The sequence below is a fragment of the Lathyrus oleraceus genome, chromosome 7 (assembly GCF_024323335.1).
Source record: "Lathyrus oleraceus cultivar Zhongwan6 chromosome 7, CAAS_Psat_ZW6_1.0, whole genome shotgun sequence".
In the NCBI taxonomy this organism is placed as follows: Eukaryota; Viridiplantae; Streptophyta; class Magnoliopsida; order Fabales; family Fabaceae; genus Lathyrus; species Lathyrus oleraceus.
Window position 1 is genome coordinate 111,510,550 of NC_066585.1, and position 25,620 is coordinate 111,536,169.

Here is a 25,620-nt window from a genome sequence, read left to right on the forward strand (position 1 = left end):
AGAGGCGTCTTCAGCTGATCAACATCAGACAACCCAACTCGATTCTCCGTAGAAATGGCATTCACCCCCCTTTGACCATGCGCAGGCATGGGATTTGCATTGACGTTGGGAGATGGTGCAAAATTAATTGCCTTGGAATCCACTAAATCCTGAACTGTGTGCTTAAAAGCTTTACAGTTCTCAATATTATGCCCAGGCGCACCTGAGTGGAACTCACATTTGGCATTCTCGTCATAGCTGGCTGGCCTTTGGTCAGGTCTCAAAGGTGCCAGAGTTCTGGTTTGCACGAGCCCCAAATCTTGCAACTTCTTGAACAAGAAAGCATAGGTCACCGGAGGTCTATCAAATTGACGATCCACAGCTCTGCCCCTGACCTGATAACCAACCCTTTGCTGCCTCTGTTGAAACGGTTGTCTCTGGTGCTGTTGCTGCTGTTGTTGCGGTGCAGATTGAGGCTCAGCAGGAATAGTTACCGCAACAGTGTGCTGGAAGTAACGGTCTCTACCGGGTCCACGTTGTGAATACACTGCACTGGTGTCTCCTTCCTTTTTCCTCTGCCCACCATTACCAAACGGTTTCTTCGATCCCGAAGAAGAAGAAGATGCATTACCCTGAATCTTACCCAGCTTCAACCAACTTTCTATCCTTTCCCCTGCCACCACAATGTCAGAGAAATTGGTGACAGGACAACCCACCATCCTTTCCGCAAACGGCCCCTGCAGGGTCCCCATAAACAGATCTGACATTTCGCGATCAACAAGCGGAGGTTGAACTCTCGCAGCCAGTTCTCTCCACCGCTGGGCATACTCCTTGAATCCCTCATTATGTTTCTGAGACATACCCTGCAGCTGGGTACGACTCGGAGCCATGTCAGCGTTGAACTGGTACTGCTTGAAGAAAGCATCTCCAAGATCCTGCCAATTCTTTATATCAGACGATTTCAACTTAGTATACCACTCCAGGGAACCTCCGGACAGGCTGTCCTGGAAGAAGTACATCCACAGTTTCTGATCTACCGTGTACGCAGAGATCTTGCGGACAAAAGCTTGTAAATGCGTCTCTGGGCAAGAACTCCCGTTATATCTGTCAAAAGTGGGCGCCTTGAACTTCTGCGGGATCACAATCCCCTCGACCAGCCCCATGTTAGACATATTCACCACCCCAGGCGTGGCATAACTCTCCAAGACCTTGATCTTCTCAGCCAGCAGCTGGATCTCCTTGTTCTGAGGTGGAGCACTATAAGGCACGAAAGGTTCATTCTGCATTGAGAACTGGTCAGCCTCCCTGTCTTCCTCCTGGTCTTCATCAAACCCATAAAACGGAGGCACAAAATTATCTTTCTGATTCTGCCCCGGTTGGCCACCAGCACCACCGAACCCACCAGCATTATTCACAATACCAACAATGGTCCTCTTTCCACCATCTCGAGACCCCTGCCCCTGGTTGGAGACTCCATCCAGGTTAACTCCGCTGTTTGCTGCAGAAGCCCGCTCGAGCTTTTCAACTTTATTTGCCAACGCCTTCTGACCAACTGCAAAGCCTTGCATGATGTTGATCAGCTCAGTCATTTTGTCTTTCAGCTCGAGAATATCTGCACTGGGAAGCTCCATGAGTCTGGGAGTATTGTGTCTGGTATAATATCTGTGAGGGCGTGTTGAGTGCAAAGGTACAGTTCTTCGAGCACGAGCAATGATTCCTGAAACAATCAAGCACGTTAGCAATTGATACCTGCAAAATAAAACACAGTTACTATGATCAATGCATGAATGCAGTGTCTATCCATATGAAGGACACTTCGTCTCTCGATCCTGGCATCATCGAGACAAATAATAATCAGGCATCAATATTCTGATATACAGTGTTTGATTTCATCGTGCAGATCGGAGATATGTGATTTAGCATGATACCCCCAACCATGTGTGTGCTTGTGTGAGTGCATACGATAAAGCAAATAAAGCTTGAAGATTGATCACTGAATGAAAAATCACCATCACATAACAAAAAGTGCACAACAAGTGCCATAGTCATACATCAAGCCAGATAAAATTCAAATACAATCCTCCAGAATCAGGAAAGAAATACAAGCAAGTGAATTCCGTCAACAAGCCTGACGGTAATCCAAAACAAATGAAAGATCTAACTGGATGAGGGTCCCACAGATGGCCCTATCTCATCTTCCATCCTTGCGAACTCTGCGGCGAACCTGAGCTCGGTGTTCTCCTGCTGCAATCTCCCCACTTCTTTCTGATGAATCTTCATCTGTCTGAAGTAGTGATCTCTCTCTGCCATGTAGTGATCTCTCTCGGCGGTGATCTTCAGATTCTCTGACTCTTTTGCCTTCAGCTTAGCCTCCCACTCAGCAATAATCCTCAGATTCTCTGACTCCTTAACCCTCAGTTTCGCCTCCCACTCAGCAATGAGGACTCGGACTCTGTCATCCCTCTGATCTTTCACCAAGATTTGCCTTCTCTTCTCATCTTCAATGACCTTCGAAGCTCTAGCCAATCTCTCTTTGGTGATGTCATGCTCCTTTGCTGAAGATGCCAAGGCCTGACTGACCTTCCCATAATAGGCAGTATCCATCTCAAAGCGCTTTGCTTCCAGGGCATGCCGCTTGTCTTGATCTTCCATCTTCCCCTTGAGCTCCTGATTAACCCTCTGAACCCGAGCAACACTCATCTCCAATTCCGTCTTCTCTGCGAGCAACTGATCTCTCTCCCGCTTCATCTCTAAGAACTCGTCCATACTGACAGTAGAAGGAGTCTCTTCAACCAACGGATACCAAGGATCAACCATAGGAAACGGTAGACAAGTAAGCTCCACTCTCTTACGAAGCCAATCATCGAATGGAGGAAAAGATCTGTTATTAGCTTTACCCCAGGAAACCTTACCTTTCCTTTGAATGCTACGCCATGCCTCAGCTACCTGCTTCACCCTGGCCTGATTACCCTCAACTGTGAAGTACACAGATTCCTGAACATCACTCTTATATGGTGGAAGCTCCAAAGCAAATCCCATCTGCCTCTTAAGAAGTGTCGGGTTATAATTAATGCAACCCTGAACTCCTATAAGCGGTACATTGGGAAAACCCCTGCAACTGCAAATGAAATCCTGTCCAACCCCACTACTGTGAGTCCAATCTATGTCTTTGGCCCTCAAACCCATCAGTTTGGTCGCCCAATTAACATTCTGGCCCAAAAGAACAAAAGCACCCTTAGACGACAAATAACCCATAAACCACTTGTATAGTAACTGAGCACAGCATCGAATCAATCCCCCACGCCTCTTCTCGTTCCGGTTATGAACCGAATAATAGACATCTCCAATCAAGATGGGAATAGGATTTCCTCGAATAAACAAGCGGATGGCATTAATATCCACGAAGTTCTTCTGGTTAGGAAACATAATGATCCCATAAATGCCCGCAGCAATCAGAGCACAAACAACTTTCCAGTTACCTAACTCTGCATGCTCCTTAGCCTTAGCCTCCAGGAAACTGAGATGAAAACCAGGTAACTTCCCCTTCTCTTTCAGATTACCCTTCACCATCTCCAGACTCAAATAAAGAGCACAGGACATCCCTCCAAGGTCGGGCTCTTCCTTGGTAGCATAGAAAGGCACCTGATCTCTGATCTGAATACCCAAAATATCAGCATAATCCTCCATCAACGGCCCAAGTACGTAATCTGGGAAGACAAAACACCTCAGCTCAGGATCATAAAACTGAAGAAGAGTATGAACGGCACTCCGGTCTCTATCAGTGAGTCTGAAAACCATCTTCAGAATCCCCCCATACGTCTCACGAAACAACCCCACATGGTCGGGTGCAATCAAAGCTATCATATCCTTCAACACACTGATATCTGGGTCGAAAAAACTGTAGGCAACATCATCCTTCAAACCGGGTCTTCTCATATCTGGGCAGAAAATCTCTCAACCAAGATCTCGATCAAAAGGGTCCCTGCATATGGGTAAACATGTGTTAGATGCAATTAATGCAAGATGTAATGATGCTGATGAATGAATGCAATGCGTTGCCATCCTCCAAGCCATCTGATCCTCTGCACTGAAACCTGGTTTCTGAACTGATCTTAACCATCTGAGGAAACTGTAACCACAAATCTGACCCACGGGTTCCGAAATAAACGGAAGACAGACACATCATCATCATCATCATCACCAAACTCTGATCAGATACCATAACCACTGAATCGGCCCGGGGAATCCTGAAATAAACGGATCCCCACTGATAAATAACTCGGCCCGGGGAATCCTGAAATAAACGGATCCCCACTGATAAATCTCGGACAGCACTCCGGCGTCACGGCAATAAACGACCATAAATCCGACTTATAAATATGACTCTGATCTACTGAACAACAAGTCACCATCTGAGTCACCATCTGAACATGCATCTGTAAGAATCACCCTCCCCTCACAGGTAAATTCTAATCAGGTCATCTTAAGGCGGATAATAGTCTCGACAATCGGGCAGAGATACTCAATGGGTTTGCCCTTTCGGGTGTGCCATTGTAGCTCTCCTGAGATCGTCTAAACCAAAGATCCGGGAAATGATCGGTCACCAGAGTCAACGGCTCAAAAAAGATAACCCAACCAAAGTGGAAAACCCCACTGGAAGAGCACTTCTCAGATGAACCTCGTCCGGCTTGTGGTATGTCACATCGCAACATCATGCCCAACCGACATGTGAGCGACGCGAGACCACGCTAATCCTAGGTGTATACTCGGGCCTGGGTTTTAGCCCCACTCAGAACACCCACCCCAAAACAGAGGAATCACCTGCACAGAGGACGGCAACATGATAGTATGATGCATGCAAATATTTATGCAAATATATACACTGGTTAGAATAATCAATGCAATAAATAAAGCAAAACAAGCAACCTAAACTAATCCTAAAACGCTAGGAAGGACTCGCTCAGGGAAGATGGACCAGCACAGGTCTACATCCAGAGTCCCCAGCAGAGTCGCCAGCTGTCGCATCCTGTGAAAAACAACCGGCAAGACTCAAATAAAAACACAACACAGAGCCGCCACTGCGCGTTATTTATCCCAAGATAGGGAAAGGAAACGCTCAGAGAAACCTGGAAAGGAAATGGTCTTGCGACCAAAGAGAAAGGGTAAGGGAGTCGGTTACGCAAGGGGAAGGTATTAGCACCCCTCACGTCCGTCGTACTCGACGGGATCCACGTTCTAAGAAAGGAAAAGGTTGCTAAACATCACACACACAGGGAACGCAGGTGGGGTTAGAAGAAGGGAGCTCGATAGGACGTCGCATCCTATGCCTACATATCTTGTCGGGAACAAGAATCAGAGCCACTGTAGTTCGGCTTACGCACGCCAAACAACACAAAACGCACAAACAGATGGCAAACATGGAGCCCGACAACCACTTGATGGAATTACGTCAGCATCCGAACCAAAACACAACCAAAACGGCAAACGTGGAGCCCGACAGCCAATTATTGGACTTACGTCGGCATCCGAACCAAACACACAATCAGATAACAAGTAAACACACGCAAAAAAGAAAAAGGTTGCCCGGAGTGGTCTCGCACGACCACCTGCCTACATACCTCGTCTGGAACAAGGATCAGGGCGATGTAGTTCCCCTTAAAGGGAAAGAAAATCTAGCCAGAAACCAGGGGAAGACACACTACCAGGGAGCTGGACTCGAGCCTAGTGTTGTCATGCATCGTTACCCTACGTTCAGGTTTCTACCTACTTGCACCATTGCAAACTAATCCTATCCATGAAGAAAGCAAGCATACAAGCATACAGGCATCATACAAACATTTCAAGCGAACATGTCAAACAAATATTCACAAAGCACACACTATAACCAGTCAAGTGGGCTCAAACAATGGGTTTGACTGCCGAAGCAAGTCATCTGTACAGGGGTATTATTCGCTCTTAACCTTGCCATTACGAGGCTAAGGTGAAGCAGATGAAAAGGTGAAGTGAGGATGAGACCTCACAGCTCTTATCCCTGACCAGGGAGAGCTTCTGACAAAGGAGCGTGGGTCCAGAATGGAGGTACCCTTCTACGCTCAAAGACTCTGACTCGATTGTGCAACAGCACGAGATCTTGGGTTTGTGTCCCAATGCGTCAACACACAGCAGTGTGAGCAAAGGGACGACTCACGGAATAGTGGGGGATAGATTGCATATCCCTTGGCTTCCACCAATTGCCTCATAGAGGACTTCACCTGCTTAGGCACAATATTAAACAATCACAAGCATTGCCTCTTAAGGAGGACTTCAGACATTTTGCCCGGCCAAATAACAAACCGGGTCTCCAGACTACATGAAGAATAGAAGTCCTACCTCAAATGGTCTAAACAACCAAGCAGCAGCTAGCAAGCAAGTTCTTAAAAGAACTAGAAGCGACTAAATGTACCTGAAAACAATCAAGTATCATCAGTGCTCAAACAGACAAACATAAACAGCAAATAGTCAACCAGTCAAACTATACAAGCTAATGCACACAAAGGCAAGCTATGAGCTCAAGCCCAAACTTCACAACCTACAAAACAAAGTTATGTTAGTGTACAAACATCAAACAAACTCAATTGAATTAACTTGATTCAATCTCCTTGAGCATTGTGCTTTTTATCCTGAAAAATCAAGCAAATGTGAGAAACTGGACCACTAGGCCAAGCCTAGGGTTCAAAAGGAAGAAAAAAGTCTAAACAGCGAAGGATTCTCAACCAAACTCAAATTAACACAAATAGAAAACCAAAGCAATTGATCCCATAATTATATCATTTACCATATTCATCTCATGACCAAAACAAGCCAAACTAGGTCAAATGTAACACCAAACATCCAAACAGAATGACTTCAACCAAATCCATATCAAAACAATTCCAAAAATCCTCAAATAATTTACACCTAAACAGGACATATTCAAGGTACAGCATGTCAATTTTTAGCTCAATTGGACAAAAGGAACTATGTCAATGAAAATCAAGAAAAACAGACACAAATATATAAGCCAAACCATAACATCAACACATGCATTCACTTCAAAAAATCATAAGTCAATGAAAACAGTTAAGAAATGAATGGGACCAAAACAGGGATGTCCTACAATGTGTCTACAACCATCATACCAAATTTCATGTTCATCTAAAACCATATGAGCATTTCATAAAGATAATACCAATCTATGTCACACAAGCTTGCACATTTGACCAACAGAGATGAAAAATATCAATCAAATTGAAAATGACACATAAAAATCCAGAAATATTCAAATAGCATCTTAACATGTTAATGATCACACATATAAAATTTCAAGTCATTTCAACAAACCTAGGTCATGAAAATAAATCCAGCAAGTTGACCTAGCTAGGTGTGACACAAATTGTCACACCTAGATTCAAAAATTCATAACTCAATCACCAGGTATCCAAAATTCACAAAATTTACATGTAAATCACCAGAAACATGTCTAGAATCACCACAAAAATTTTCAAGAATTTCTTTTAGAGCATGAGGATTTCACAATAGGAATGGAAAAATGTGTCAAAAATACATACATGTCAAACAACCCTAGGTCAAACCTAATTTTTACCATGCACAATTTCTAAAATTATGTCCATAAAATTCTACAGGGAATTTGGAAACCATAGAAAAAATCCTCATATTTTTCTGATCATTAAAATATTTTTTATGAATTTTCTAAGGTTTATATGAATTTTTAATAATTATATGGAATTAAATTAATTAATTGAAGGTTTTAATGGCAATAGCGTAATTCTCTCTTCCCAGACCAAAACACGGTTGTTTCAATTATTTGGTGGTGGCATGTGATTGGCTGAAGCTGGGCGCGCAAACACGATTCAAACGCGGCAAGGCAATGGAACAGGATCGAAGCAGAAAATTTCCAGAAAACTCGTCTTCCTCACCGCGTTTGTGTTCATCCAAGTCCAACATTGGTTTTACTCATTTCTCAACCAAATCTCACAAACGGATATGCGTTGGAATCGTCTCAGTGCATAGATCATGAATATATAACCTAATCAACCTAAATCTAACTGTATGAACCGGATCGATCATTTAAAGTTTCGCATATCAAGCTTCGAATCAACATAACTTTCTCTACACTAATCCATTTCTAAAACTAATCACATCATGATAACCTACATTCAACGCTCTTCAAAACGCATACAACAATTCATCAAATCATGAGTTTCGATTTTGAAGTACCTTGAGTTGGCAGTGAGGAATCGTGATGAATTTGCTTGAGAAAGTCCAAAACAGATGTAGTAGAAGCTCCAAGAAGTTGAATGCAATGCTCAGGTTCGATTGATTTTGCTCATAGTGCACGAAATTCTCAAAAGCCATGGATGAACCAAACTTGGACAGTTGTGAATTGGTGAGTATTTGATGTTGAATTCCAGAAACAGTCCAAGAAGATGATGAATCAAGATTGGATCAACAAGAATTTTCGAGTTTCATGGAGAATTGGAAGAGTTTGAAGGATTTTGGTGTTGTGTGTTCTTGAAGAATTTTCAGAAATTGGAGGGAATTTGGATTGTGATTTGTGAAATTGTGATTTTTGTTATGAATTAGTTAGGATTAAGAATATATACTTCCAATTAATCCACACTTAATCACCTTAATTAACAAATTGGAAAGTGATTAGCAAATGTGTCATTTTCAAGCCAAGGGCAAAAATGTACTTTCATATGCCAGCCAATGCCAGCTCATTGACAGCTCACACAAACCCTAAACACCTGTCATGAGCTGTTGCCACTTGTTTCATGTTCATTGGATGAGTATTTTGCATTTTCCACATGTGATGGCACTTTGTTCATTTTTCCAAGTTCATTTCAAAAGCCAATTCTCAAAACACAAGGCCTTGGCATGTTATGAGTATTCCAACAATTTTCAAATGCTATTTGTGAGGTGTTGCAAAAATCCCCATTCAAAAATTCCCATTATTTCTCAAGTTGGACAATTTTGCCCCTGGTTCTTTTAACTGTACAGTTGAAATTTGACTTTTTGCATTGACCATTTTTGAAGAAATCCAATTATGCACCATGAAAGTACATGTCAAATGGAGTTTGTGCATATAAAGAACATCCAATTTGGACACTCCATGTGGAAGTTATGCCCTCCTGATTATGGGTCATTTTTGAAATTCACTGGACCATAACTTGCCAACCATACATGGGATTTTCAAGTTCTTGGACTTTTTGGAAAGGTGAGAACAAGATCTACAACTTTCATGTTGAACAAATTTTCATTTGAAGCTTCCTTGGACATGTAATTTTGAGGTCAAAAACTTTCCATTTTTGGAAACTTCTATTACAAGTCACTTTCTATTTTTGGCAGATTTTGTCTGACTTGATTTTCTCCACTCTTGAGCTTTGACATGTCAAGTATCACTTGTTCCAACATGAATGAAGTGTATCCAACTCATTTTCACCTCCAAATCCATCAGATCATGTACAGTTGACCACAATTGACTTTTTCAGCTGACAGATGAATTTGGCAATGCATTGATCCAACTGAGCTCCAATCTTCTGATAAAATGGCTCAAGGATGAAACCCTAGCCTCAATAATCTCCATACAATCATAGAAAGATCCTCATCTCCATTGTAAACCCCATCTCCTGATCATGCCCTGATTGGCCCAATGCAACTGATTAGGGTTGACCAGTGGTCAAAACCCTAATCTCAAGGAATCCTGCTTCAACACTTGATGAAATCAAACCATGATGATGATGATGAATCATTGTAATCAAGATGAAGACCAATATCTTTTAAGCATCATGAAACCCTAATTTGGACCTCCACATCCTCAGATGATTGCTGACCAGTCCCATGAAACCCTAGCTTGCACTTTGACTTCCTCATCTTCTGACCAAGACTTGAGAGAATGACTTGCACCATGTAACCACATGATATGCAATATGCAATGCCTAATGACCTAAAAATGATATGCAATATGTTAAGCTAGTCCCAAAAGAGGAGGGCAAATTTTGAGGTGTTACATGTTCTAGCCAATGTGGGACTTAAATGAGTCCAAAATGGTGTAGTATTAAGTTGGAATGGAACATGCTTTCCTAAATGGCTTCCTTTGTACTCGGCACTCCCCAACTACTTGTGACATGTTATAACACTAATCAATGAAAAGATGCGATTGAGGGATTTAATGTACATATATAGAGGGATTACTGGAACAAATTAGTCACTACATATTTAGAGGGATTTAATATATTCAGAAAGTTATACACAGACTAAATACAACACATACAATTTGTAAAGTGAACAAACATATATACCTGATTCAGCTTAGAGTAACAACAAGCAACATTATAACTTGCCACTGCTGCTTCATCAGGCTCTGGCTTTGTTCCCAAAACTGACTCAAATTTCTCTAATGCTTCCTCATACTTAGCATTCCTTCAACATTTAAACAAGTAACGAACATTAGGATTATCAGGAAGATATCATTAATTCTTTTAATCCTATTCTGGATGTATATACTTTGAAATTAACACTTTTTCTTGTCTCAAACTAGGCGTTGCAGATTATAATTTCATATAAAACTGTCATGTACACCTTGTCTTTACAAGAACAAAGTCACCAGTCCTTCATTCCTTATTTTAATAAGCAATTAAGTAATAAAGGGAAATATTTACTAAATCCAGCTCACCGTCATGATTTTTGTATATATGCATGATTATATGTTAAAAACCAAAATTTCATAAAATGCCCAATAATGACATGAGCGAAATGACACTTCTAGACAAGGAACTGCACTTAATCTCTATAGCAGATTGAACATTATAATTCCCTTTTGAAATGAAGGAAAACTGTTAAAAAACGTAATAAGAACAGAAAGAAAACGATCTTCTGAGTCGACAGAGTCTTACTTGTATAGTCGTAAGCCTTCTCTCAAATCATTTTCCCGACGCTCTTTCAGTTCCTTTTTCCTTAGGTAGTTTTGCATCTGGAATTTTTACAAGATTGAGGAATGAAAACGGTTGTAACCCCACATGGAGATACAGTAGTGACATATTTCAATAGAAAATAAAATATCTTATATAAAAAAAAGGGTTTGAAAATTTAAGAAATACAATTTTGTAGTTTAAATTTAAAGAAACTTACTTGAATTTCCCTGACTTTGCTACTGACTACACCAGAGTTCCTTTCAGCTCTGATGATCTCCTTCTCAGTGAACTCACCACCTGTTTCTATCTTTCCTGTGAAGAAACGGAAAGCATGGTTCACAGATCCATGTGCTAAGTTCACAATCAGGGAAACATTGCAAAAATGCATACACAATAAACTTACCATATCTTTTCTGCATTCTCATGAGTAACGGGCCTATTCTTTGGCGAATTGTGTACATTGTTCTTCCATATTCCGCGGCTGGCCAAATTTCGGTCCCAAAAACAGCACTGCAAATGTTGAACATTTTGATTCAGCCATATCTCAAACACTATAGGCCTCTATTTAATGCACATAGGACACTTTCTTTATCATACAACCTCAAGCCAACCTTCACTAAATTAGGCCTCCAGTTACCCGCTTTGAGCATGATATGATATCACTAATCTCAAAGTATTAAAGTCTAAAAAATATTAATGCAATATGAAACTCCACAGTCATAAGCTCAATCTTGACCAAATAAGTTCATGTTTGGATAAACAACTTAAATAAGCGCTTATCATAAAATGCTTATGTATAAGCTATTTTCCATAACAAAAAATAAACTAAAATGAAACTGTTGTTATCTAAACTATTGGCTATTTTTAAGCTATCATGGGGCGCGTGTCAAAATCAGCTGAAAACAACTTGTGAAAATGCTTATGTATAAGCGCTTACCATACCATAAAATGCTTATGTATAAGCTATTCTCCCTGACAAAAAAATAAACTAAAATGAAACAGTTATTATCTAAACTATTAGGTATTTTTTAAGCTATGTATAAGCTTCAAGAAACAAACCCTAAGCCTTGTCAGCTAATCTCTTCCTTTCACAAATTTGAGTCCATAAGGTTGGTCAATATCTACCTCTTTGGATGCTTCTGACCCAACATCAGATGAAGCTTTAACCACGAAAAGGAACGGTTTTGACAAATGGGTATTTGAGAAACAATAATAAGAAGAAGGGTTTCTTCAAGAGCTTTACCCGGGAAATTTTTATATTTTTAACGTCATTTTTGCAATTTTATAATTAATCTATAAATCATTTATTTATAACCTAATTATTTTATGATTTGTATATATCTTACTAATACGATGCTAATTGATTAAATTTTAATTTTATAATAATTTAGGCATAAGAGTGTGTTACAGCATTAATTCTTTTGTTTAAATAATAATTTAGGATAAATTATTAGTTAGAGGTATAAGTATAGAATGGTTTTGATTAATTGATGTATTGATTATGATAGTATTCTTTTATCTATCGTATTTTTTTTCTTTGATTTAATCATTTAATCATTATGTCCAAAAATCATATAAAATTTTGTATAAATCTCCTACCTTACAAAACTATTTTCAATCATTATGTTGACAGAGAAGTATGAACTATTTCGTATGGAACTTGGTGAAGTTGTGGAATCCATGCATACTTGTTTTCTCCACTTAATCCACGAGTTAGAAAATTTGGATGCATACATTTCTAATAAAGAATGTGCTAACAAAAAATTTGAGATCAGTGTCTAGGGAATGACACATTAAGGTTACAATCATTAATGAATCAAATGATCTAAATAATTTGGGTGTTTCAATCTTATTTAGAAAATTGATTGAACATGAAAATGAATTAAGAAGGTTTGTGACATTGAAGTAAATACCAAAAAGAAAGAGAAATGAAATAAGAGAAGTTGGGCATCTCCTTGAAAGCCTCGTTTCCAAGGCAAGGAAAATATAGGAAAATGATGAAAGTTATGACGAAGATTCTTCCAAAGAGAAATAAATGGGGTTATCTGTCAAGCGTTATAATCAATACATAAAGAAACACCAATTTAAACACTCTGACATGAATTTAATCAACTTTAAGAAATCCCATCCACGTGAGAAAGAAGAAAAGTAAAAGGAAGAAAGTGTTACATGTTATGAATGTGGAAACTCAGGTCATTACCTCACTACATGTCTCAGTCTTAACAAGTGCAACAAAACGAAGGATAAAGCCTCCTACGAGACAAATGGTAATCATACCAAAGGTCATAGGCTTATATCACTTTAGAAGACGAAGACAAGAGATCCTCTTCATCTTCTAGTTCGAGCTCAGATGATGAATTTTCAAATTTGTGCTTAAAGGCGCATAAAACGGATAAAGACACTAAGGTATATTATTGAAATAAAATTGATTTGTAGCATATCTTTAAGGTTTTGATGATAAGAAAATATTTCAAGAACAATGGACTAAAATTTATGAAGAGAACTTAGTAATGGTACTAAGAATAGATATTTAAAGAGAAGCAAAAGATCCAGATTCTGAAAGATCTGAAGCTGAAGACCAAAATCTGAAGACTCTGACTCTGACTCTGACTCTGAATGAAGTCAGCCTCTAAAAATCCAAACTCTAAAGACTCAGCCTCTTAAGATCCAGACTCTGGAGATTCAAACTCTAAAGATCCAGTCAACGCAAGGATCGATGAGATTCTAATAGGCCACTATCAGACTCTAGGGACATTTTGCCTTCTTTTGATCACATGAATACTTAAGAAAAAATCTACAAAAGACACTGGGATGCAACATATAATTCCTTTTGTAGAAAAATACATACCCATTTGACAATAAAAGAGTTATTACCCTATCAAACAAAAAGCACAAGTTTAACTTATAATTTCTTAACACTTGTATACTCTAGAAATTCCTAAGTCTAAAAGAGTATTAGTGTGTTGTATTTTGTTTATACCTCTTTATTGTATATCAAGTGTAAGAAACAAACAATATTTTCTTTATAAGTTAGATTGTAAGAATTTTTTTGCCTGTGTGCTTGAGAATTTGGAGTCTCTTGCTTGAGTGCTTGAGCATATGAAGTCTCTTGCTTGTTTGTTTAGGCATTAGAAGTCTCTTACTTGTGTGTCTGAGCATTGGAAGTCTCTGGTTTTGTGCTTGAGCAATTGTAATCAATTTTGATTATAGTGAAATCTCTTAGAGTTGCAAGGGGACTGAACTACTTTCGGTTGTAGGAAGAACCAAGATAATTGCTTCTCTCTCTCTCTCTCTCTCTCTCTATATATATATATATATATATACATATATATATATATATATATATATATATATATATATATATATATATATATATATATCCTTTCTACCTTTGAATTTTTTTAATCCACTACTAAACACTTAACTCTGATTCAGATTCTATATTGTATGCTCATAATCTAATAAGAGAATTTTTAGAAAAGAAAGAAAAACCTAACACAATTTAACCATCACCCTTTCTTGTGTTTTTCTCACATCCAGTTGGCATCAGAGCATGGTATGTACTTTAAATACTTAATCGTGATATAGAAAAGATCCTGAGAGAAAAACATGATTGATATGTCTGAAACCTTTGGTTCCAAAAACACTGTTATTGTAAACTATGATAATAATGCTTCTAAAAAGAATAACTATACAACTAGACCTCAAACTTTCAGTGGAGACTCTACAGAGTTCGAATGATGGAAAAGTAAGATGTACACTTACATCATAGGTCTTGATGATTAGTTGTAGGACATTCTTAAAGATGACACTTATATTCCAGTTAATGGAATAGGAATGGTAACTCACATAAAAAGTCTCACACATGCTCAAAAGAAGACTTATAGGAAACATCACAAAGTTAGAGGCGTTTTGGTAAATGTTCTACCCCACTATAAATACATTAAGGTTTTTGACAAATCTATTTCTAAAACCATATTTGAATCCTTATATGCTACATATGAAGGAAACCAACAAGTAAAAGAGGCAAATGCTAACCTCTTGGTCCAATAGTATCAAATGTTCAAAATGAAAGAAGATAAAGATATTGAAGCCATGTTTTCAAGGTTTTAAGTTCTGGTATCTGGTCTTCAAGTTCTGAACAAGAGATATACAACTTATGATCATATCAAGAAGATTCTTAGGAGTCTTCCTGTTAGAAACATACCAAATGTGACAACCATTCAGGAAGCCAAAGATGTAAACACAATAAGTCTTGAAAGCCAAATAAGAAATCTCCAAAGTCAAGAGATGGAGTACAATGGAGTTGAACCTACCAAGAAATCAATGTCTCTTACTTTAAAATGTGTTACTAAACATGCCAAGTCTTCTAAAATTTGGGATTCTGAAGATGCAACTCATGCAGGAACTTCTGAAGAAGATTTTGATGATGAAGAAATGGCATTTATTATCAAAAGATTTTGGTATCAAACAAAAAAGAACAAAAGATTCTCAGGAAAAAGCAGTGGCTTCAGAGGATCAAGTTATAGAGAAAAGAAAGAAGACTGTCAGGGATCACTATTACAAAAAGTAGATACAACCATGGCACCATTATCATGATCCTTCAAAGAACTGTGGTGATATCTCTAAATTCAGACGCGTATATAATTTTTTATTTTTTAATTAAATGATAATTTATTACTACGGTTTTTTAAAACAATAATGGTGATATCAATTGACGTTTCATGAGTTCGACTCTCAGCGTCTGCTAATTCGTGATTTTCTTCCGAATTTAGCACCACCATTAATTTGTATTTAAACAAAGAAAGATATATCACTACAGTTATTTAAACAAACCATTGTGGTGTTTTTTTCTTTTTTTTTTAAAATTTTAATAACTTAAAACCTGACGCTTTTTTTATAAATTACCAAAATGATATCACCATGGTTGACTAAAAACACTATTGTGATAGATTTTTTATTATTTTTTTAAAAAATTATTTGCTTAAGACCTGCCGCTTTTTTTATAAAATATAATTAATGTAAATATGATATCACGACGGTTGACTAAAAACATTGTTGTGATATATTTTTTATTATTATTTTAAAATTTTATTTGCTTAAGACATGGCATTTTTTATAAATTTCATCATATATCACAACGATTTTGAAAAACAACCGTGGTGATATCATTTAATCAGTTTATACATATCTATCTAACTTGTTTCTTCAGTTGCATATTTTCATTTTCATCAAGAAACAACCTCTGACGAAACAACGTGATTTCAATCCTAACGAAACATACTTCACCATTTAACCTCAACGACACAAAACTAGTTTCAACCCTAACGAAACGTTCAACATCATCTTCAAACCTGAAGAAACAATAACATTTTCAACTAACGACTCTACTTTCGTACCGTCGAGGAGAGGGTCGATATTGTGTTCTTCGTTCTTGACTAGCCTTCGGTTTAGCTATTGGGGACTCCATGAGTCGTGATCGGAAACCATCTTCATCATCACAACATGAGAAGTGGAAGAGGGCTCTAATAGAATAGATTATTTTGTTATAATTAGTCATAATTAATTTCCTATAATTATGTTGTATCATAATTAGATAGTTGGCCAAATGTTACATATTGATGTATATATATTCTATTCAGATCAATGAGAAGGACATGATTTCCATTATCTTACATGGTATCAGAGCGGCGGACTTGCCACGCTGAGAGGTGTCTTCAGTAGGTTGCATACACCTGAGGACGTTGTCCTAGAAAATTATCTTCCAAGCGATTCCATGCTTCCATTGCAGTGGAGTTGGGTTCTCTGAGTTACTTTTTGATACGACTCACCACTGACAACAATGTTTATGTTTCCTTTGATCCTTTTGGTTTTACTGTCTCTGATTTTCAGACGAGGATCACCCTTCTCAGATGTGACAGTTGTGGAGATCTTTATCCAGTTACCACTCCTCCCAGTTTTGTCGGTCTCACATCCAGTCTTTGGCATAGTCGTCTTGGTCATCTTGGCGTGTCTGTTTTGAATTCCCTTCGCAAAAATAAGTTCATATGTTGTGAACCTTTTAATTATTCTGTCGTTTGTGACTATTATGTTTTAGGCAAACATGTTAAATTGTCATTTTTTTATTCTCAAACTACGACTTTGATGCCTTTTGACATTTTACATAGTGATTTATGTACGTCTCCAATTTTAAGTTTTGTTGGTCATAAATATTATGTCTTATTCTTAAATGATTTTACAAAATTCTTGTGGACTTTTCCTATTAGCATAAAATCTCATGTGTTTGAAACGTTCAAGTCACTTACTTAACTCATTCAAACTCAATTTTTGCAAAAAGTCAAAACATTTCAATGTGACAATGGCGGTGAATATAATAGTGAGCTTTTTCAAAAATATTGCACTGATCATGGTCTAGTTTTTCATTTCTCTTGTCTCCACACATCCTCACAAAATGGGAAAGCGGAACGCAAAATAAGAACCATTAATAATATGATACGCACTATGCTAGCTCATTCTTTTGTTCCCCCCTCGTATTGGCATCACGCTCTCCACATGGCAACTTACCTGTTAAATATTATTCCCTATAAAACACTTCATAATTAGTCACCAACACAACTCATGTATCATCGTGATCCCACCTACACACATCTCAAAGTCTTTGGTTATCTATGTTATCCATTATTCCCGTCATCTACCATTCATAAGTTACAACCCCGCTCTACTCCATGTGTCTTCTTGGGTTATCCGCCGAATCATAGAGGTTATAAGTGTTTTCATTTGTCTAATAGAAAATTAATAATTTCGAGGCATGTTATCTTTGATGAAACTCAATTTCCCTTCACCAAGATACACTCCCCTTCACCTCACTCTTATCAATTCCTAGATGATGACCTTCACCCCTACCTTATACATCAGTGGCAAAATCAAATTTCACCACCTGTTGCACATAACCAACCAACATCCACAATCCCAATTGACCAACCATTACCCTCAATAAACCAACAATCATCATCTCTTACCTCTTCGATCAACACACCCATTACAATAAACTCTCAATCACCACCATCAATTCAACTGCATACACCTCCACCTACACGAACCATCACCACCCGAAGCATGAAAGGAATTGTCAAACCCCCGCGCGATATTTAACTTATCAATCTCTCACTCTTACCACACCATCTCTCCCATACCTAAAAACTCCAAACTAGCCTTATCAGACCCGAATTGGAAATTCGCAATGCAATCTAAATTTGATGCGCTTATTCGAAATAAGATGTGGGATTTAGTTCCTCGTCCTTGTGATGCTAATCTTATTCGATGTATGTGGATATTTAGGCATAAGAAAATTTCTGATGGCTCCTTTGAACGTTATAAGGCTCGTCTTGTAGGTGATGGCAGGTCACAGGTTGCACGTGTGGATTGTGATGAGACTTTTAGCCCCGTGGTGAAACCCGCTACCATTCGAATAGTGCTTACCATTGCTCTCTGCAAATCATGGCCCATTCATCAACTGGATGTCCATAATTCATTTTCACATGGTGATCTTCATGAGACTGTTTACATGCACCAGCCATTGGGTTTTCGTGACCTCCATCATCCAGATTATGTATGTGGATTGAAGAAGTCATTGTATGGTCTCAAGTAAGCGCCTGGGGCATGGTACCAACGTTTTGCTGACTATATCGCCACCATTAGCTTTCGCCATAGCACATCAGACCACTCTCTCTTCATATATCGACAAGGTTTAGACATGGCCTACATTCTGTTGTATGTAGACGACATCATCCTCATCACCTCCACCCAGGTCATCCGCCAATCAATTATCTCACTCTTAGCATCTGATTTTGCAATGAAGGATTTGGGCCCTCTGAATTACTTTCTGAGTATTGTAGTATCTCGTCATCCTGATGGTATATTTCTCAGTCAAAGCACTTATGCATCAGAGATCATTGAACGTGCTGGCATGGCGTTTTGTAAACCATCAACCACTCCTGTTGACACCAAGCAGAAACTCAGCACCTCCTCTGGCACTTCTTATGAGGATCCCTCCTTGTATCGGAGTCTTGTAGGGGCCCTACAGTATCTCACCTTCACTCGACCTGATATATCATATGATGTTCAACAAATTTGTCTTCACATGCATGCCCCTCGCACGGAACACATGCTCGCTCTTAAGCACATTTTGTGCCATGTTCAGGGCACCTTACATTTTGGACTACACTTATCCCCATCTTACATTACAAAGCTTATCTCCTACACTGACGCTGATTGGGGTGGATGTCCTGACACCAGACGTTCAACATCTGGGTACTGTGTTTTTCTAGGTGACAACCTTATTTCTTGGTCTTCCAAAAGGTAGTCAACTCTCTCCCGTTCCAGTGCTGAAGTCGAATATAAGGGGGTTGCCAATGTTGCCTCTGAATCGTGTTGGATTCGCAATCTTCTCCTGGAACTCCATTTTCCTATTCCTCAGACCACTTTGGTGTATTGTGACAATGTTAGTGTCATCTATCTATCTGGTAATCCTGTGCAACATCAACGCACTAAGCATATTAAGATGGACATTCATTTTGTTCGGGAAAAGGTAGCTCGTGGTCAGGCTCACGTCCTTCATGTTCCCTCAAGACATCAGATCACATACATCTTCACCAAAGGACTTCCTCGCATTCTCTTTGATGATTTTCGGACCAGTCTAAGCGTCCGTGAACCTCCCGCTTCGACTGCGGGGGTGTGATAGAATATAATATTTTGTTATAATTAGTTTCCTATAATTATGTTGTATCATAATTAGATAGTTGACCAAATGTTACATATTGATGTATATAGATTCTATTCAAATCAATGAGAAAGACACAATTTCCATTATCTTACAGGCTCGACTGAGACCAAATGGATACTACGTTTCAGATGCCTCCAGATTAGTAACCGAAAGAATTGTAAGTAAGACTTGATGTGCATATGTTTAGTGTTATTTAAATTTGCTTTGGTAATTAATAATGTATGTCTTATCATGTTTTATAGGATTCATTGGTTAACTCAACCCGTGAAGGTACCTTTGTTGCAGAACCACAACATGATATATTAATATAAGCAATCAGAACAAATGAGCATGGTGGTTAAAACACTTACTATATCTAGTTGTCTGAAAATAAAACAAAAAGTAGAAACCCTGTGGTGAATGCTTGATCACTAACATTGAACATTCCAGCCTTATCAACCGATCTCGCCAGGAGCAATAACATCAATGTAACTTCCACCATCTCTTCCTTTCACAAATTTGAGTTCATAAGGTTGGTCAATCTCTTCTCCTTCTTCTTTGGGTGCTTCTGACCCAACATCAGATGGAGCTTTAACCACGAAAAGGAACGATTTTGACAAATGGGTATTTCAGAAACTACAATCAAAAGGGTTTCTTGGAAAAAACAACTTGGCGGTGGGAAGGAAATAAGAACGAATGAGAGCTCTATGAATTTGCTACTCCCTTTACGCATAATTTTTTTATATTTTTACAATTTTTTAATTAATCTAAAAATCATTTATATCATTTATTTATAAGTTAACTATTTTATGATTTGTAGTATTGTCTAACTAGTGTTGTGGTAATTGATTAAATTTTTATTTGATACTCATGGATCCATTTGAAATAAAAGAGTGTCCCAAATTGAATGATGCATTTTAATTTTTAAGATATTTTTTTCAATTTTACCTTCTAATTAATATTATTTTCATCATTCTCAATACATGATAAAGATACTTTAGTAAAAATATCATTTTCTCTCTTTTATTAATTTTTTTTAATATATATAAAATGATCAATTAAATCACTCACTTATTGTAGGGAGTAATAATTTAGGCATAGGAATGTGTTACTACATTAATGCTTTTTGTTTAAATTACGAGAATATTAATAAGTTATTGTATTACTACAAGAATATGTATTAATCAATCAAAGATGTTTTTTACAAATAATTAAAGATGTATTACTTGAACAAATTAGAGCTAACTTAAATAAAATTTAAATCAAAGAGATGGAAGGGATTTTTCTATCATCTTTTTCTCAAAGACTTCTCAAAAGTCTAGGTGTGTGCGTGCGTGATTAAATTTTTAAACATATCCAATACTATATTTTGAATTTTCTTAAATCCTCACAACTTTTTTTATTCAATTATTGATTTGTTCACAAAGGCAATTTATTTTCCAACTTCATCAAATTTTTAAATTACAAATAGTATATTTCTATATCATATTCTGTTAATACAATTTTTTTTCTATTTTGGTAATATTGATATTGTTTAGAAGGATTATTCGTCTTTCAAATAGTGTATAGAAAGATCCTTCTAAACTAATGCGAATTTAGGGCATATTTTAGGGGTGTTCAAAACCAAACCAACCCAATAGAAAACCGCAAACCAAACCAAACCAAACCAAAACCGCAAAAAACCGCATTTGGTTCGGATGCGTTTGGGTCATTATCTAACAAAACCGCACGGTTTGGTTTGGTTTGCGGTTTGTATTTTTCAAACTGAACTAAACCAAACCAAACCGCATTATGTTACAACTTAAAATTCAATTATCTCACATCCAATCCAAAATTCAAACTTAGTATTCCTTAACCTTACAATTAAAAACGATTTTCTCTTACTCACACTTAGGATTTCAATTTCAACCTTCTTAAATCTCTCCTAGTAGTATCACACATTCTTCTCATCTTATTTACCGTGTACGTTTTGCCTTTTCTACTATAATATTTCCTCTCTTATGTTCTTTCTTTTTTTATCTTTTATGTTACTATTTTCTCTTCCAATTATATTTTTATCGCACATTTTTTCTCAATCCCGCATCTCTTATGTTCTTTTTTTTATCTTCTCTAATCTCTCCTCTCATATGTTTTTTATGTTTTATTATAATGTCTTTGATATTATTTTATTTTACTATTATATATATGTTTTTTATTCCATTTTTGTCTAATCTAATTTTGTGTATATTGAATGTGTAGTTTTTGTCTACATATGATAAGTTTTGATGTTATTTAGTAATGTATGAATGACTAAATACAAAGTTATGTTGTTCTCTATAGGTGTATGTGTGGCTCAATAAAAATATTTTAAAAAACCGAATCAACCGAACCAATCCAAACCGCATTGGTTTGGTTTGGTTTGGTTTGGTTTTATTTCTAAAAGCCAACCGAACCAAACCGAACCGCATGCTTTTTTCTCTTGCGGTTCGGATGATTTTTATCGTCAAAACCACCCAAACCGCATCACGAACACCCCTAGCATTTTTAGTGTAGTTTGATTCAATTTTATTCGGTTTTAAAAATCAATTTAAAATTTAATTTGATCTAAGTGGTTTTCACATAAATTATATCAAAGTACATCTAATAATAGTTGATTTTGTGCGGTTTACAATTTTTTTGATCGGCTTATGATTTAAATTTGGATAAGTTTGGATTTAAATACCCTTAGTGTGAATATTTATTTCATTTTATTTCTTTCACGTGTGTGTTTACTGATATTTTTAGTAAATAATCACGAGTTTGGTTCACTTAAGAGATTAAACTCGAAAAATCTCAAATACAGATTTGTGCATGAATGTTTTGAGAAACTCTTGTGTGTTTAAAAGAGTGGTTTTATCTGAGTTCGTGAGAACTCAAGAATAGTGTGAAGAAAATAGAAATGTGCAAAAAAATCAAAACAAAGAAAATAACAAAACAAGTTGAAAGTAAAATGTTTGCATTAATATAAAATGGTGTGCATAATCATACATTTACCATTGAATCTCTGAATCATTGTGACTTGAATATTGGATTTTATAAAGAACTTAATGACACTTGCGACCCTAATCACAATGCATAAATTCGATTTATATACAAGTAAAAATTAATCGTCAACAATGGTTACTTGCTCGGCACTTAACACAAGCGAGTATTGAAAAAAGGGATCAACACAAACGAGTGTTGGAAATCAATACAGACGAGTATTGAAAAAGGGAGATCAACACAGATGAGTGTTGGAAATCAATACATATGCGTATTGAAAAATGGGAGATCAACACATACGAGTGATGGAAATCAATACGGACGAGTATCGTATAAAGGGATCAACACGGACGAGTGTTGGAAATCAATATAGACGATAATTGAAAAAATGAGAGATCAACACGGACGAGTATTAGAAATCAATAAGGACGAGTATTGAAAAAAAAGATCAACACGAACAAGTGTTGGAAATCAATACGAACGAGTATCGAAAAAAAGTGATATCAAAATGGACGAGTGTTGAGAATCAATACATATGATTATTGAAAAAAAAGGTGATCAACACTGACGAGTGTTGGAAATCAATACGGACGACTATTGAAAAGATTAGATCAACACGGACGTGTGCAGGAAATCAATACGGACGAGTATTGAAAAAAGGGATCAACATGGGCGATTGTTGGAAATCAATACAAACGAATATTGAAAAAAGGGATCATCACAAACAAGTGCTGGAAATCAATACAGATGAGTATTGAATAAAAGGATCAACACATACGAGTGTTAGAAATCAATACAGACGGGTATTGAAAATAGGGATCAACATGGACACTTGTCACCGTTCAAAGGATGAGTCTTCTGGGTCAACGTTTGACCAGACTCTTCCTGGACCTTTCTTTTTTCTTTAGGCCCATATTCGTCTTACTGATAACACCCCCACAGTTTAGAATAGAACGAATGCTTTGATTGTTAATATTATTTTATTTTATTTTCAAAATCATAATTATACCATTGTTAATATTATTTTATTTTATTTTCGAAATTATAATTATACTATTGTTAATATTATTTTATTTTATTTTCGAAATTATAATTATACTATTGTTAATATTATTTTATTTTCGAAATTATAATTACACTATTGTTAATATTATTATTTTTATATATATAGTAAATATGTAATTATATTACTATTATTATTATTATTAATTTTTAAAAAGTAAATACACAATTATATGGTCGTTATCATTATTAATATTTAATTATTTGGTTATATTCATTTTTTTATTACTACTTATTATTTAACTAAAATAAAATAATTCGTTAAACATTCAGGTAATTAATTGATTATAGAATCACAAATGACCTTCATAATTTAGATGTTTATTTATCTTAAGGAGTGTATGTGCATGATTATTCTTTATCTATTTGTTTATATTGAACCTTGAGTGTACACAAAATGATATGTTATAATTGTGACAAAATCACGTCGCTTTCATCGATTTTAAAATAATCCGAGCCGATTCCAAAATAAATCACATACTTCTCGATTCAAAGTCGAGCCCATTTTTAAAACACCTATGTAAGTCGATCACTTGTAAAAGCATCACCATCAACCTCACATGGCTTACTCTTGGGCCTTCTTACAATGGGACCTATTCGGTTTTAATTAATCGATTAGATGGATTATTCACTAAATAAATTCAATTCATTCACAAGAATGCAAATTTTAAAACCTCGATCCGACATCGAAAGTTAAATTAAAATACTTAATCACATCTAAACAACACTTCATTTAAAAATGAAAAGGGGGGTGGTTTTGAGTTTTCAACTCCTCTCCTCGATTATTTGAATACGAGTTTTCTTACTCGGTTAGTCAAATGGTCGTCATTTCTAAATCATTTAAGTACAAATAAATCAAATCCTTTTATAACAAGAAACCGAAAGGGAGATAACTTTGAGTCTTCAATTTTTCTCCTCGACTATTTGAATACAAGTTCTCTTACTTGGTTAGCCAAATGATTGTCATTCCTATACCAACTTCCAAACTCCGATTAAATCGAAATATTTTCACAATAAGCTAAATGAAAAGGGAGTTGACTTTGAGTTTTCAACTTCACTCCTCAATTGTTTGAATACGAGTTCTCTTACTCGGTCAGTCGAATAATTGTCATTTTTCACCAATTCATACTGTAAGTCAGATCATTCTCAATCAAAACTATACAAAAAGAGAGATGGTCTTGAGTTTTCAATTCCTCTTCTCAAATGCTTGGATATCAATATAGACGAGTATTGAAAAAAAGGGAGATCAACACAAACGAGTGTTGGAAATTAATACAAGCGAGTATCGTAAAAGGGATCAACACATATGAGTGTTGGAAATTAATACGGACGAGAATTGAAAAATAAGGAGATCAACATGGACGAGTGTTGCAAATCAATACGGACGGGTATTAAAAATAGGAAGATTAACATGGATGGTGTTGGAAATCAATACAAACGAGTATTAAAAAAGGGATTAACACAGACGAGTGTTGGAAATCAATACATACGAGTTTTGAAGAAAGGGGTCAACACAGATAAGTGTTGGAAATCAATACAGACGATTATTGAAAAAAGGGATCAACACGGGCGAGTGTTGGAAATCAATATAGACGAGTATTGAAAAAAAGGAGATCAACACGGATGAGTGTTAGAAATTGTAAGACCCCAATTTTGGCCCTAAGATCCCTCATGGCATCATAACATTTCATTTGCAAAGTCTCAAGGATCATAAGCATCTTGGTTCCCCTTGCCTTTGGGTGGGACTACTTGTGAGTGGTTTGAGATCACCAAGCATGTTTGAATTGTATATCATTGCTTTTCTCATTTTGTTTACTAACCAAAAGCACAAAATATGTCACTAACATCTTTTGTTTGTAGCTTGAG

At 36.7% G+C, this 25,620-nt stretch overlaps 1 protein-coding gene across 1 annotated transcript in view; it reads right to left on the bottom strand.

Moving 5' to 3' along the window:
* Nucleotides 1-25,620, bottom strand: part of LOC127105030 (protein MET1, chloroplastic) — a 61,224-nt gene that overhangs the window by 16,861 nt on the left and 18,743 nt on the right. The window contains exons 2-5 of the mRNA XM_051042194.1: nucleotides 11,335-11,441; nucleotides 11,149-11,243; nucleotides 10,914-10,990; nucleotides 10,320-10,440 (exon numbers count right to left, since the gene is read on the bottom strand). Coding sequence (XP_050898151.1) covers nucleotides 10,320-10,440; nucleotides 10,914-10,990; nucleotides 11,149-11,243; nucleotides 11,335-11,441 — 400 coding nt within the window. The remainder of the gene's footprint in view (nucleotides 1-10,319; nucleotides 10,441-10,913; nucleotides 10,991-11,148; nucleotides 11,244-11,334; nucleotides 11,442-25,620) is intronic.